This window comes from Acomys minous, assembly GCF_964271855.1.
Source record: "Acomys minous genome assembly, chromosome: 4".
In the NCBI taxonomy this organism is placed as follows: Eukaryota; Metazoa; Chordata; class Mammalia; order Rodentia; family Muridae; genus Acomys; species Acomys minous.
The window spans coordinates 91,771,542-91,784,737 of NC_140486.1; the positions used below are offsets into that span (position 1 = coordinate 91,771,542).

Consider the following 13,196-nt stretch of genomic DNA (forward strand, 5'->3'; position numbering starts at 1 on the left):
AATGGGCTTCTTGTAAGGTTTGCTAGGAAACAGTATCTCATTGCTTGCACTCAGGATGAGACCGGCACACGTGGACACCCGGTAGCTTCCTACAACCCTTCCCTGGGCGCTTCTCTCCTCATACTGCAACTGTATGCATTAGTTCTGCCAGGGAGACATCAGAGGTGGCGTTTACGTCGGCCACCTTATCAACGGTTTCTGAAGTCAGATGTAAGTACAATCTGATATGAGAGCATTATTGATAACAACAGTACTACAGACTGAGCGCCTACTACGGACCAGCACTGTTGTGATGCTTCAGTTATGCAAACACACTTCACTCTCACAGCTGGGACTATACTGCCTGGGACACTAGTCTCTGAGTGAAGCAGGGGGTAAGAGAGAAAGTAGAACAATATACTTGGCTACATTTGGGCAGACTTTGGCCCTCATGTGTGAACTTTAATAATGCATCTAATGTAAAAGTTTGACTGGAGAGGGAAAGTGACATTAGCTAGACTAATACAAAGGTACTGTAACCATTCTGGGAGAGGAAAGATTTAACAGTTACCTCAGAGACTGTGGTAGGCATTTTTAAATGTAGCAAAATTGGAGTTCATCAAGAAAAGTTTTCAAAACAAATTTAAGGAAAACAGGCTTAAGTAAAGAACAGTACTGCATGCGCTAGGGTAGCCTGGCCTTCCCCAGAGAGATGCCGGACTGAGTATTTTGACTGGTTTGATCAGTTATTTTGCTAGTTTATTCATTCCACCCCTGGGAAGGTCTGGATAGATGGGTTAGCCATCATGGTAGGAGACAAACAGGGAGGCAAGGAGAAGGTAACTGAAGATGTCTTCCTCACCTACCCTGACTGCTCTCATTCACTGCTCAGGGGTCTCAACTGATACTTAATACCCAGCTGTGTCTCTTTTCTCTCCTGGCTCTGTCCATCAAGCACTCAAAACTGTATGCATTGCTCTATGTAATGGCCTTAGCAAGCCCAGAAGAAAGAAATGAATGGAAAGGAAAAGGTTTGCTGCCTTCATTCTCACGGTTTTGGAAATAGCCTCTCAAGGCGTCTGTCCTAAGATTCCACTTCTCTCTTGGTGGTCTGGCTATAAGACACAGCACATAGTGGCAAGCCATCAGGCCGCTGGAACGGAGACTGTTACTCATCCGTGAGAGGAGGGGCCGTGCACTTAACTTCCAAATGCACGCCCTATTTGGAATACTTTGACCAAAGCTAAACATTATCATGGAAAGGTATCTAATAGGATTCCCATGTGTGGATTTTCATTTCATCCACAAATACAGACACAAGAAACACCAGCTCCGAGCATATCCAAAAAGTACTGACGTAGCAAATAAAAATATTTTGAGGACTTAAAAATATAGTTTCTATCTAATTCAGTTGCTAAATGAATTGGAGACACAGAATTCTACTGTCTTCCAAAGACAGTCTTGAGCATTTTTTTTCAATGCATGTGTTTTTAATTCATGTGTATGAACTGGTGTTTTGCCTGCGTGCATGTATGTACATTACGTGCATATACTGCCTACCAGAAGAGGGTGTAGGATCCCTTGGAACTGGGATTATAGACAGTTGTCAACTGTCACATTGGGTGCTGGTAGCTACACACTCTGGAACACAAGAAAGTGCTTTGCCTGCTAAGGCATCTCCAGCCCCCCAGGAAAGCTCTGAGCTGTTAAAGTTACGATCTGCCTCCACTATGTGGGAACAGCTGTGTAACCGATGAGACCTGTTTCATAAGAGCTCACCCGCACAGCACGCACCCTTCACTACCCACATTTAGTTCTCTCTAAAATGCTTTCTACAGACGCCTGGGCTCATGTCTGTTTCTTTGGATCTTACTGAATTTTAAATTGCAAACTCTATCATTTTGATTCTTTCCAAAAACACTTACGCAGGTGGGCTTATTTCCAAGAGTATTTACTATAATTAATGTACACTGCTGGTCGTTTCTATTAAAATAAAAAAATCAAAAGGTATTTTAGGGACTTATGCATGCCATCAACAATTATTTCAAGTATAAACTGGTTCATATATGCCAAGGGTGAGAATTTAAGTGCTCATAAAATACAACTGTAAAAGAAAGAATTTTATGAGAGCAAGCACATTTTAACTTCATTTTAAGGATGTCAGTTTAGTTTGGCCTTGTGTGTCCTATGAACTATGGGCTGACTCAGTTACAGGAAAGAGAACATCTTGTACCAAGTGCAAAGTGAAGGGCAGAAGCCTAGAATGCACATTTTAATGCCACATTTTTCTGCCTACAGAACTTAAGAAGTCTGTGTGGGTTTTTGTTTTTTTGTTTTTCATTAAAGTGCTTTTTAGCTGTGAAACACTTCAGGCCTGCTCATGCTTGCATATGATAAACCTGGAAAAGCTCTGAAACCTGCCTATATGGCCTGTGAAAGCCCCGCTGGGTTATGGCCTTAGCTTGACACAGTGGAAGGGAAGGCCTTACTGCCCTGAGCACTCATTCACAGGCTCAAAGCCTTGAGTTAGGCTGAGCAGTGCTGCTCATTTTTGCTTGGTTCAGTTGACTGAGGTCAAAGGAGAAAGTGAACGGAGCCAGGGGCAGAGGTGGTCAGGTGGCAGAGGGAGACACAGACTTGGAAAAGGGCTGCCTTGGAAAGAAGCTCACGGGGTTGGCATTCACTGACTTACCTGCGGCGCAGATCCTCTGCCACCGCTGCCCGGCAGCTGAACAAATAGGCTCGGAGTGACTTCAAGCGTTGCCGCAGCCGCACAACGGTGGCCAGTGGCTCGGCATGGAGGTACAGCATCGGGTTCTCCTGCTGGATGTCGATCAGAGGCTCTTCGTACACATACTCCAGAAACTCCTTAGCCTGCTTGGACACCTGCAAAACAAGCTTTGCTGTCAGCGCTGGCTAACTACCCAGCTTTCCATACCTGCCTGTTCTGCCTAAGAACTCACCTTAGACAAAGTACTAGTATTTCTGTACACTGCTAAGTGAAAGGCCCACAGAGGAACTAAACACAGTGCAGTGCCTTTTGTTACCTTCCAGAAGCTCAACTGGCAAATGTGGAAGGAAATCATTAACTGCACAGGTCAACTGTGTTAGTAATGACATAAGCCTATACCTGTGATGGCAGAAACCCCACAGATCCATCACACCAGTGTCATGTTTCTGCTTTGCTTGGCTTTGTATATCCTACTTTAGTGAACTAACATGTGACCAAGGCAGACACCTGATGAAGGGTATTCAAATGCCTCCTAGCTATATGTTCCATTTCCTGCAGCTCTGGAATTATTTTAAGCAATTGTGTGTGTGGTGGGTGGTGGTGGGACACAGTCTTTAAAAACTGCGCACACACGCACGCACGCACACACGTGGATATATTCCACAATACTTTTTAAAAAGTATTTTTTAAAACAGGAAAGGAACTACACATATTGTGAAATATTAATAGAAACATTACAATGAATAAATGGGTATCCTCAAGAAAAGGAAGAAAAGGTGGGAGGAAGGGAGGGAGAATATTACATGGAAAATAAATTAACTAAATAGAAACAACTCAAAAAGGAGATGCCCTTGGTACAATGCTGGGAATGTGGGCTGCCTGTTGTCAATATATCCATCCAACTCTCTGATCTTTATGAGATGCTTTTTAAATTGCATTGTTCAAAGTAAAGGTAAGTAGAGCACTGAAAATACAGTGTAGCAGAAAAAGGGAGAGAAACGTCAATAACACAGCACATGATCTCATGTGGGTAACTGGACTCTCTCCATGCCAGTCGGCTAAAACTCGGTGTAAGCTGCCCACGGACATACAGAATTGCCTCAGCCTCTACTTGTAGAAGGTAAACGTCTCCTCAAGTTCCCACTAACGCTCTCCAGAAGCAAGGCTGGGATCCAGTACTCAAACAAACAACTTGTTCATTAAAAAGAAAACTGAAAATCCACTATGCTTTACATTCCACAGCAGAAGTTTACTAATGAAGAAAGAGCAAGCAAGCCCTACCCTCAAGAGGCAATTTAGTAAAAAAGATAAAGACTCAAAACAAAAACCACATGCCATCACTAGATCCAGGGTGTGGGGAGGGGGCCGGCTCACAGGCAACTTAAAGGGCGGGGAACCACCTTTCCTGGGGAAGGGACAAGCAGCCAGGTCGACCTGGTGAAGCAAGGACGTATGAGGAGAAAACAACAGGATGACAAAAATCACAAAGTCCCTCAGCATATGAGAGTGCAATTATTAGATGTGGGGCTATTATTTACTAATTAAAAGTAAACTTCATATGTACAAACTTCAGCATCACTGTCTTCTTAAAGTGGAATGCTCACATTTAAGTTTACATTTCTTATAGGGCTATAAAAGTACATCACTTCTTAAAGTGTGTGTATCTGGTGTGAATATGTATGTGTAGTGTGAGTGTGTGGGTACAGGTATGTGGTGTGTATACTTGGTGTGAGTGTGTATATGTAGTGTGACTTTGTGTATGTGGAGTGTGAGTGTGTGGGTACAGGTATGTGGTGTGTATACTTGGTGTGAGTGTGTATATGTAGTGTGACTTTGTGTATGTGGAGTGTGAGTGTGTGTGTGCATGTGTGTGGTGTATTTGGTGTGAGTGTGTATGTGTGGTGTGAGTGTGTGTGTTGATAAGCAATTATTTCTGAGATATCTGTTGTATGGTCTGACCCTATGATGTCATGCAGGGAGTGACAAAGTTAAAGGAATTTAAGAGATTAAAAATCCAGGTTACAAAGCAGCCCCCAGAATTAGCTGTCAGCTGCTTTGCCAGATCAGAAACAAGGTACCTGAGTACAGTAGCCTCTACTCCCATCTGTGAAACAAAGACATGAGGCCATGGCAGACAGCACAGCAGGCCAGGCCTTCTGAGAAGAGCAGAGCAGCCATGGCCCTGCCCTCAGGCGCCTCCCAGTCCCAGCTCCATGGAGAAAAACACAACTGAGTTGCATGTTCTATTTACTGTGTTCACTTATCTGCTGCACTTAAATATTTTTAATGAGGAGAAAAGCCTGATGGTGTCCAGGAAAGTGAAGTACGATCCACTTGAAACTGTTGCTAAAAAATGATGTATTGTACAATTCAATTAGTCTTCCTGGGTGTACAGAACAGTGTTTATACTGAGTCAGGGGCCTGCGGAATTAGGCTAACAATGCTACCTTTTAGTAGGTGAACAGGAGGACAAAGGGCAGTGGCCAGTCTCCCAGGCCTTAAAAAGCTTCTCTCTTCAGGTGCTACTTAAGCCCAAAAGCAAAAGGGGAAAAAAAAAATCTCTTACAGGGACAGTAAAAGCAGGGGACTAATAGGACAGCAGCTACTGATAGAGGCATTCACAAACTAAGTGAGAAAAAAAGAAAAACAGAGCTGGTCTCAGGAACATGCAAGGCATTGCCTTCCCACTTTATTAACCAGCCTTCCTCCCACAGAGGGCATCACTGCTGGGGTGCCTGGGGTGTGAACACATCCCTGGCTGCTGCAGCCATTTCTGGCAACAAGGCTGAGCTCGTGATATGTCTTCACAGTCTGGATTCCTTTGATTCCACTCCATTCACAAAGATCAGTGCAGCAGTTTTCAGAAAAACTTGCAATTTTGCATGAAATGCTAGTTTTGCAAAACGGGGCTTTATAATTCATCCTTTTCTGGTTCCCCTAAAGTTCCCTCCCTCTGTTGGTAAGACAACTTAACACCACACTATCACTAGAAAAACCAAAGCACTTTCCAAAAAGAAAAACTTTTAAATGAATAGTAGCCTAAGGAAGAAGCTACACTCTTGCTTAATCCAAGGGAAGAAGTCAATGGTATTCTTGGGTGAAAGTTTCTTTCCTGCTAATCTAAACATAGGAGTCACATGTTAACACCAGGTGTATCCCAATAAATAGCTGAGCTACAGTCCTTGTAAACCAAATTATGAAAAACAAAAATGCTGGAGTGTTTTTTATTTTTATTTACTATTGTTGTTTGGATGTGTAGAACTGGCCGATTGGCGGGGTCAGGCAACATTTTCATGCCATGTTCTGTCTGTGAAGGTTAGAGGACAGCTTGCTCTCACTGTTGGTCCGGGGGATTTTACTGTGTAGTACGTACTAGCCTAGACTGGCCCAGAGCACTAGAGCTATGCACCACTATACCTGTTTCAGTGCTCTTGTGGTGAACAAACAGAATGGTTATGCCATAGGAACGCAACGTCGTAACTGTGTGTGCTTCGGAGTGTGAGCTGACTCTGTCTTCACAGCCCTGCAGCATGCACGACTTAGGAGGGAAGATGCCCAAGTAGAAGCACGACCCTTCCTCGTCACAACAAGGAGACTTAGAGAAGACAGCACAGTCACACTGAAGTCAGCTACAACTAATGCTGACAAATCTGTGACTGCACTTACTGATAAGCACATGCTATCTGAACACTAGGCATAATCACTGCAGGTGTGAACACAGCACGGGCTTTGTCACAATGGCAACAACTACCTCTTAAGATCAGAATTATTGCCGGGCAGTGGTGGCGCACACCTTTAATCCCAGCACTCGGGAGGCAGAAGCCCGTGGATCGCTGTGAGTTTGAGGCCAGCCTGGTCTACAAAGTGATTCCAGGACAGCCAAGGCTACAGAGAAACCCTGGCGTGACACCCCCCCCCCCGCCCGACCCCAAAAGATCAGAATTATTGGATGTTGCTCAGGGCTGTGTAATGCTAAGGTTTCTGGAATACTGTTCTGGCATGTTCACCCACCGAACAGCCCTGGGTAAAGAAGTAATGGGCACAGGAAGTAAACAGTCAACCACAGATGCAATCTGAAAATGAGGTGGGGGTGGTAGGGACCCTGTTTCCCTAAAGGAAGGAAGGCTGAAGAAAACACAGGAGGACATGAATATGCATAACCAGGAAGGGCAAAGATAATCTAGTCAATTTTCCTAAATTGATGGTCCCAGGATTACTAGTCCCATAGAAAGGATTCCCTCAGTATTAGGAAAATAAGCTGCAGAGCACTTTCTTGGTGACTCAAAATGAAACATGTTCTCATCTTCAAACTCTGAGACACTTGGTAGAGAAACCTGGTTGGGTTGGGTTAAGAATGTCACTCAGCACCAATCAAGGACAAAGCATGCAGAGAACCGAGACCCTCTGTTCAGATGTGGCCGATGGACTGCCAACCCTCCACGTGGGGGTGGGGGTAGGGGCTGCCGCCGAACGTCTGACATGCACTCTGGTGCCCATGATTTGGTCACTGCTCCTTGGCAAGATGGCCAACCTGATGAGACCTAATAGGGTGCCGCCAGACAGTTGAGGTAGCATCCCCCGCCCCCCCCCCCCCAACCAGAGGTCAAGGGGAAGGGAACAGGCAGAAGAGGGAGGAAGGGTGGGAATGGGAAGATAAGAGCAAGGGGATAACAGTCAGGATGAAATGTGAATAAATTATAATAAATACGATATACATTTTAAAAAAGACTGTTGCTCAGTGGCAATGACGAGGAGGACAGGAGAAGACGGGGAAGACGAGGAGAAAGAGGAAAAGGAGCACCTGCTTCTCAAGTCTGCAGGACAGCTTTGTGTGGCCCAGGCCTGCTGTGGGCAGAAGAGTGGGAGAAAGGCTGCGCTGCGCCCCACTCATTCACTGGACACAGAGCATGCTTCTCTGACGTCACTGTCCCCTCCTACCAAGCTGTGAACTCACTGTCTCTTTTTAATCCTCACCAAGATGGCCTGGTGATGGCCTTCCTATAGAGCCCTACTAACAATGCCAAATTTGTGAGAAGTCCACAAAAATCCACTTTGAAAAACAGTGAATTAATCCATTTTCTGTATTTAATCAAGTCCAGAGATCACAAATGACTTATTTATGGTCCTGATATGGCAGAGTGGAGCCAGGAGTCAGAACTCTGGATACCCTGCTCTGGGCTCTGCAATCACAGTTCCTTCAGTTTTTAATTACTCTGCCATAACTTACCTGCTCACTGCTCTATAAAAGAAGTGCTCCCTGTCCCTCCTCCATCTTTCTTTCCTGGCAGAAGGCAGTTAGGCTGCAAGCAGAGACTATAATGCAATTAGGCAGCACTGGCATGTAGGCTTACATTTGAGTGTAATTCTAAAACAATGACGAGTGTGTGTAAGTCTCTCATATCCCCAGTCATGTTGTATCTCTTAGTTTGGTGTCTTGCCCCTCCACTGACATACATAAAGCACTCACGAGGGCAGGAACTACATGCATTCCCTCTGAGCCACTTCAGACACAATTTAACAGTTTGGTCTTATTTCTAAGTTCATAACACATTTAGAGTCAATAATAAAGAAAGAGGAAAGGCAGCTAGAGGCAATAGAGCTGGTCTCGAATGCTTCTCAAGATGGAGAGGTAGGCTTGTGTAACACGGAAAACCCTGGCTGCATGGAATGTGAATAGTCAAGCTAGGACACACACAACATTTTTTAAAGTACAACTATGGGGAAACGGTAGGGAAGTGAGTATTCTGAATCATGCTGGACTGGCTTGACTAGGGAGCAGAGAAGTTAGCTTCAGAGAGAATTTCATTAGAAAATGGCTACAGAATTTAAGGGTAGGGTTAACTCCTTCTCACCCATGGAGCCCAGTTCAGTTTGTAGCACAGACACCAGAAATGGATGCAGTCCTGCCTTTGAAAGTAATTATGATTGTTAATACTCCAGAGGGCAGCCAGGAAATGCTTAAGATGACAATTTCACTCTGTTCTGCGAAACCATTTTTTCAACGGGTAGTCAGGCAGTCACGTACTTGCTATTAAGGATACTAGGCAGATCTAACAGAACGATGTCTGGATTTAGAAACTGATAGGTCTAAATTGATCCTCACAATTAGGAGCATTAAGCTAATTCCTGGTATCTGAGCGAAAACAGACAGGCGCTGGACTAAATGGAATATAGTTCCTCAATGCCAGTGACAGACGATCCTGATACAATCGGCTGCCTGTGTTCCTGCAGTAAAATTGTCCCTGGTCCACTGAGAATGTGGGAGGCAGAGATCTGACTCCCCATGTGCATCGTGAATGAAGTGAGTGTACCTAACTAACATCCTCAATTAGCTACCTATTTCCCTAAACCAAGTCTAGTTATTTAAGGACCACCAGAACATGGCCCGTCTTACAGAAGACCCCAGGCTTCAGTATGAGCTAGTCTGGTGGCTTCTGTAGTCTGCAAAGCTCCCTGTGAACAGAGTCATGCCTTCAGGAACTGTGCCTGTCTTGGCCATTTGCTGTCAGTGCCTCCTCTTTGCTTCTGCTCCATCGGCTGGTATGCATTCTGCTGGCAGGTGTCGGTAGCCCCAGCTCTCAGCAGACCACACGGCCAGGACTACCTCACTCACTTGCTTGGTGTTAGCTGTCAAAGCTCTGCTCCAAGCACATTACTCTAAAGTGAATTCAGCCAGCCTGTCTCTCTAAATATGTTTTTATCTCATACACACACGAATAATATATTTATAGTCTATATTGGGAGTGTCAAGTACAAGATGCAGAAGGCTGCCATGATAACTGTCTAGAGAGGAAGGGAGGAATTAGGGGAGGAAATAAGGTTCAAAGGCAGGGTGTAGGATTTGCTGGGCTAGGTGAGGGCAAAAGAAAGCCAAGAGGTGTGAAACAGGCTGGCGGGATAGGGATTAGAAAGGATAGGTGTGATTTTAATGAAGAAACTAGTCGGGTAGATGGAGATGAAGATGCCAGAGAAGTGGACGGGGACAAGAGATCACAAAGGGAACAATATTATAGACAATTATGGTGAAGTCTGGCCGTAACTGAGCACTTACAATGCACTGGACACTGTGCTAGGTCCTTCTGTGACTCATTCAAGAAAATAGCAGCCTTATGGCATAGGTGCTATTATCAGCTCTATTGAAAGATGAAAAAAATAAGACAAGGACTGAGTAAGAAAGTCAGCTGAGGTAATGTTAGGGCCAGGAGAAGTGAGCAGGAAGGCAAGGAGCATCACTAGAAGGCTGCCGCCCTCTGCTCTGCTGTGTTTACTGCTGAGGCCATGTGTGCAGTGGGGCCAAGAGCATGACCTCAAATTAAAATTAAGTCTTGGTTCTTGGATGGCTGGGACACCGGTGGTAGAGGGAGTAATCTAGCAATGGAGACTGCGGGACCATTCTTATGAGTGTTTACATGTGACTGTGATATTTACAACTGTAATTGCATGTAGTGTGCATCTGGTGAGTGTGATGAAGACCACACAGAGTGTGCTGAGTCTGAGGTGCCCATGGGATGGGCTTTACTCTCAGTAACTCAGCAGCCACTGCTGCCACCAACGGTTCTAAGCCACATGCCCTGCCTCAGCTCTCCTTTACAGAGAAAACACACAACCAACAATTAGTTATATAAGTGTCCTGGTGATAAGAATAATAACCTCCATTCAATAAGTACTTATCACACCATTTCTGATACTTTTTGGTTGTGAGTCTAGCCTTTAAAGGCTAAGCCATCTCTCCAGCCCTCATCACACCATTTCTACTGCTTTTCTTTTTAACTTAAAATGTTTTAATTGTTTGTGTATGTATGTAAGAGTGTACACATGTGCGTTGAGGTGTCTGTCCAGAAAAGGATGTCATGTCTGCTGGAGCTAGAGTTACAGGCAGTTGTAAGCTGTCTGATTTGGGTGTTGGGAACTGAATTCAGGTCCTCAGCTAGAATAGTAAATGCTCAGTGGTTCACCAAGCCATCTATCTAGCCCTCAAATGAGAGGATGGCATCCCTGAGAGAGCTCAAACCACCATTAACAACCTACTCCACACAACTCTCAACTATAAATGTGTGAGTTACCAAAAGCACAATGTTTATTTGGCGTGCACTGGGCACCATTCTTGTTTCTGTATGTATTTTAGCTACTCAATCAACATTAACTCCTTTAAGATAACATTAACCTCATTTTATAAACAGGAAAACTAAAACACTGAGAGTCTAAATAACCCAGTCACTAAATAACCAGGTCACACATCAGTAAGCAACAAAGCCAAGACTTGAACCTAGGAAGGCTTGGCTCACTTTATGTATTAGAAAACTGAGGCTTGGGACAGTTTGAGGAATTTGTCTTTCACTAAGCAGGCACTCTAGAAGGGGTTGAGGTGCACTTTGGACAGATGTCTGATTAGCATCAATCACTAGAGCTGCCAAAACCACAATGGGGGAAAGAAGAGCTATGGGTGACAACAGGAGCAGAGGACCAGACCGTCTGTAAGAGGAGTGTGGCTCCCTGTGGAAGGACAGTGAGGGCCATGTGACTACAGAGACGCCTCAGGTAAGGTGAGGGATGCTTCCTATCATGGGACTTTCCCTCTTAGCAGGAGAGAACTTCCAGGGTAACCCAGATGGAACTTAATCCCTGTAAAAATTACAGATATTGAAACCAAAGAGTCTGATCAAAACCACTGGTGCAACTGGAAGCGCTTCCATGAGCTTCCAATACATCCAGCACTCTCAGGCTCCTCCCCCCTTATTCCAAGGCTCCAGCACTGGCCAACTCCCCTGCTGTCCACAGGACGCCATTATCCCTCTCTCAGCTTCATTATTGCAGCCGCCCTCCTCTCTCCTGGGGAGCTCACATCAGCATAAAACAAAAAACAAAAAACAAAAAACAAAAAAACCATGCTGTTATTTTTTCTATTAAAACAAAAGTCAAGCCTAACTTGACCCGGCTTCCCTTCGAGCTACTCCCCTACCTGCCTTTTTTCCTTTTAGCACACGGTCTCCTGTTCTTGTCATGTCTTTCTTCCTTCCTACTCTGTGTGGAGCGCACTCCAGGCAAGCCTCTGCCCCTGCCTTTCCATTCAGGCTGCTCTCATTAGCGTCACTAATTACCTCCACATGACTAAAGCCAATGGCCAGTTCTCAGGGTTCATCTTCTTTGACCTATCAGCAGCTGTCACAGTTCATCGGGAAACACTTTCTTCACATGGCTTGTCAGGCAGCCTGGGCTCCTTCTACCTCACTGCTCGCTCATTCCTGGACTCCAGTCACCCTTCGCTGGCCCTCTTCTCTCCACACCCTTATGTTGGGATGACCCGGTGTGTCTTGAGTGTGCCTCCTCCTCTGTTGACTTGCATTTTCACAGCTAACATATGTGCTATCACACTCCTCGGGTGTCTTCCTTGGCTGCTACTCAGCACTGTGTGATGCTCCTAGCATATCCCAACATGTCTCTTTAGCTCCCCTTCTTCAATAGCCAGGAGTTCTCATAAATGCCCGAGGATGACTAACTGCACTGCTCCTTTTGTGGGCTGCTACCCAGAAGTCCTCATAGCTTCTTGTAAGATTCTAGAGCAGCGATCACCTGAGTCAGAGTGCTATTTGATCACAAGAAATACTATGGGTCACACGTGCCTTCTCCAGAGACCATCGGCATGCTCATGAACAGTTGATAGCCCCATTTTCTAATAAAAATCCCAAGAAACGCCTCCAGCTGTATAAAATCTCTTATCGCTATAGTTAATTATCAAGGCCTAGATAGACAGATCAGAAGATATACGTATATAAAATCAGGAAATTAGTAAGTAGCATAATCAAAAAGCTTCTAAACAGTGAGAGGTTAAGAAGCATTAGATGAAGTCTGGTAGTTGCACATGATGAGATACGTCTGTCAGCCCAACTATGGGGAGCTAGGGACAGAGGGATTGAGTTTGGGGCCAGTCTCAAATACAAAGTAAGACCCTGGGTTTTGTTGTTGCTGTTGTTTGCTTGTCTTTCCGACAAACAATGTCTCAGTCAGTTTATATTTAGCTTTATAATGCACCTGACAATACGTGAACATCTGAATTGCTATCATCGAGTGTATCCATGCTTGGCACCTACCTTGTATTTCGAAGTGTCCCAGTTGTGAACTATTCGCGCTGGGATGAGGAAGCTGTCGTCCACGTGGCAGCTGCTGCAGTAGTACCACCCACTGTAATTGCACACCTTGGCCTTGCCGTTAGAAAGACCAATAGAGCGCTGGCACCCTGTTCAAGGCAAAAGAGAGGCTATGATTGATGCTGGACTTTGAACACCACAGAACAAGGCTACACAGCCCTCAAGTTCAGTGAAGTCTGTAGCAGGAAAGAAGCTGCAGAGAACACACGAATCTATGCATCCCCTCTGTCCCAGCCTAAGAGGCTTGGCCTCCCTCGCCTCCTGAGGGACATGCACTGTGGCACCTAACCAGACCCTTGTCTCTTGTCGCCTCTAATTCTGTTTGTTCTATGCATGGCTGT

The 13,196-nt window shown here is 45.0% G+C and overlaps 1 protein-coding gene across 3 annotated transcripts in view; it reads right to left on the minus strand.

Annotated features, from left to right (window-relative positions):
* Positions 1-13,196, minus strand: part of PLEKHM3 (pleckstrin homology domain containing M3) — a 160,543-nt gene that overhangs the window by 84,938 nt on the left and 62,409 nt on the right. For all 3 annotated transcript variants that reach the window (XM_084779291.1, XM_084779290.1, XM_084779292.1), the window contains exons 4-5: positions 12,799-12,944; positions 2,672-2,865 (exon numbers count right to left, since the gene is read on the minus strand). In XM_084779291.1, coding sequence (XP_084635417.1) covers positions 2,672-2,865; positions 12,799-12,944 — 340 coding nt within the window. The remainder of the gene's footprint in view (positions 1-2,671; positions 2,866-12,798; positions 12,945-13,196) is intronic.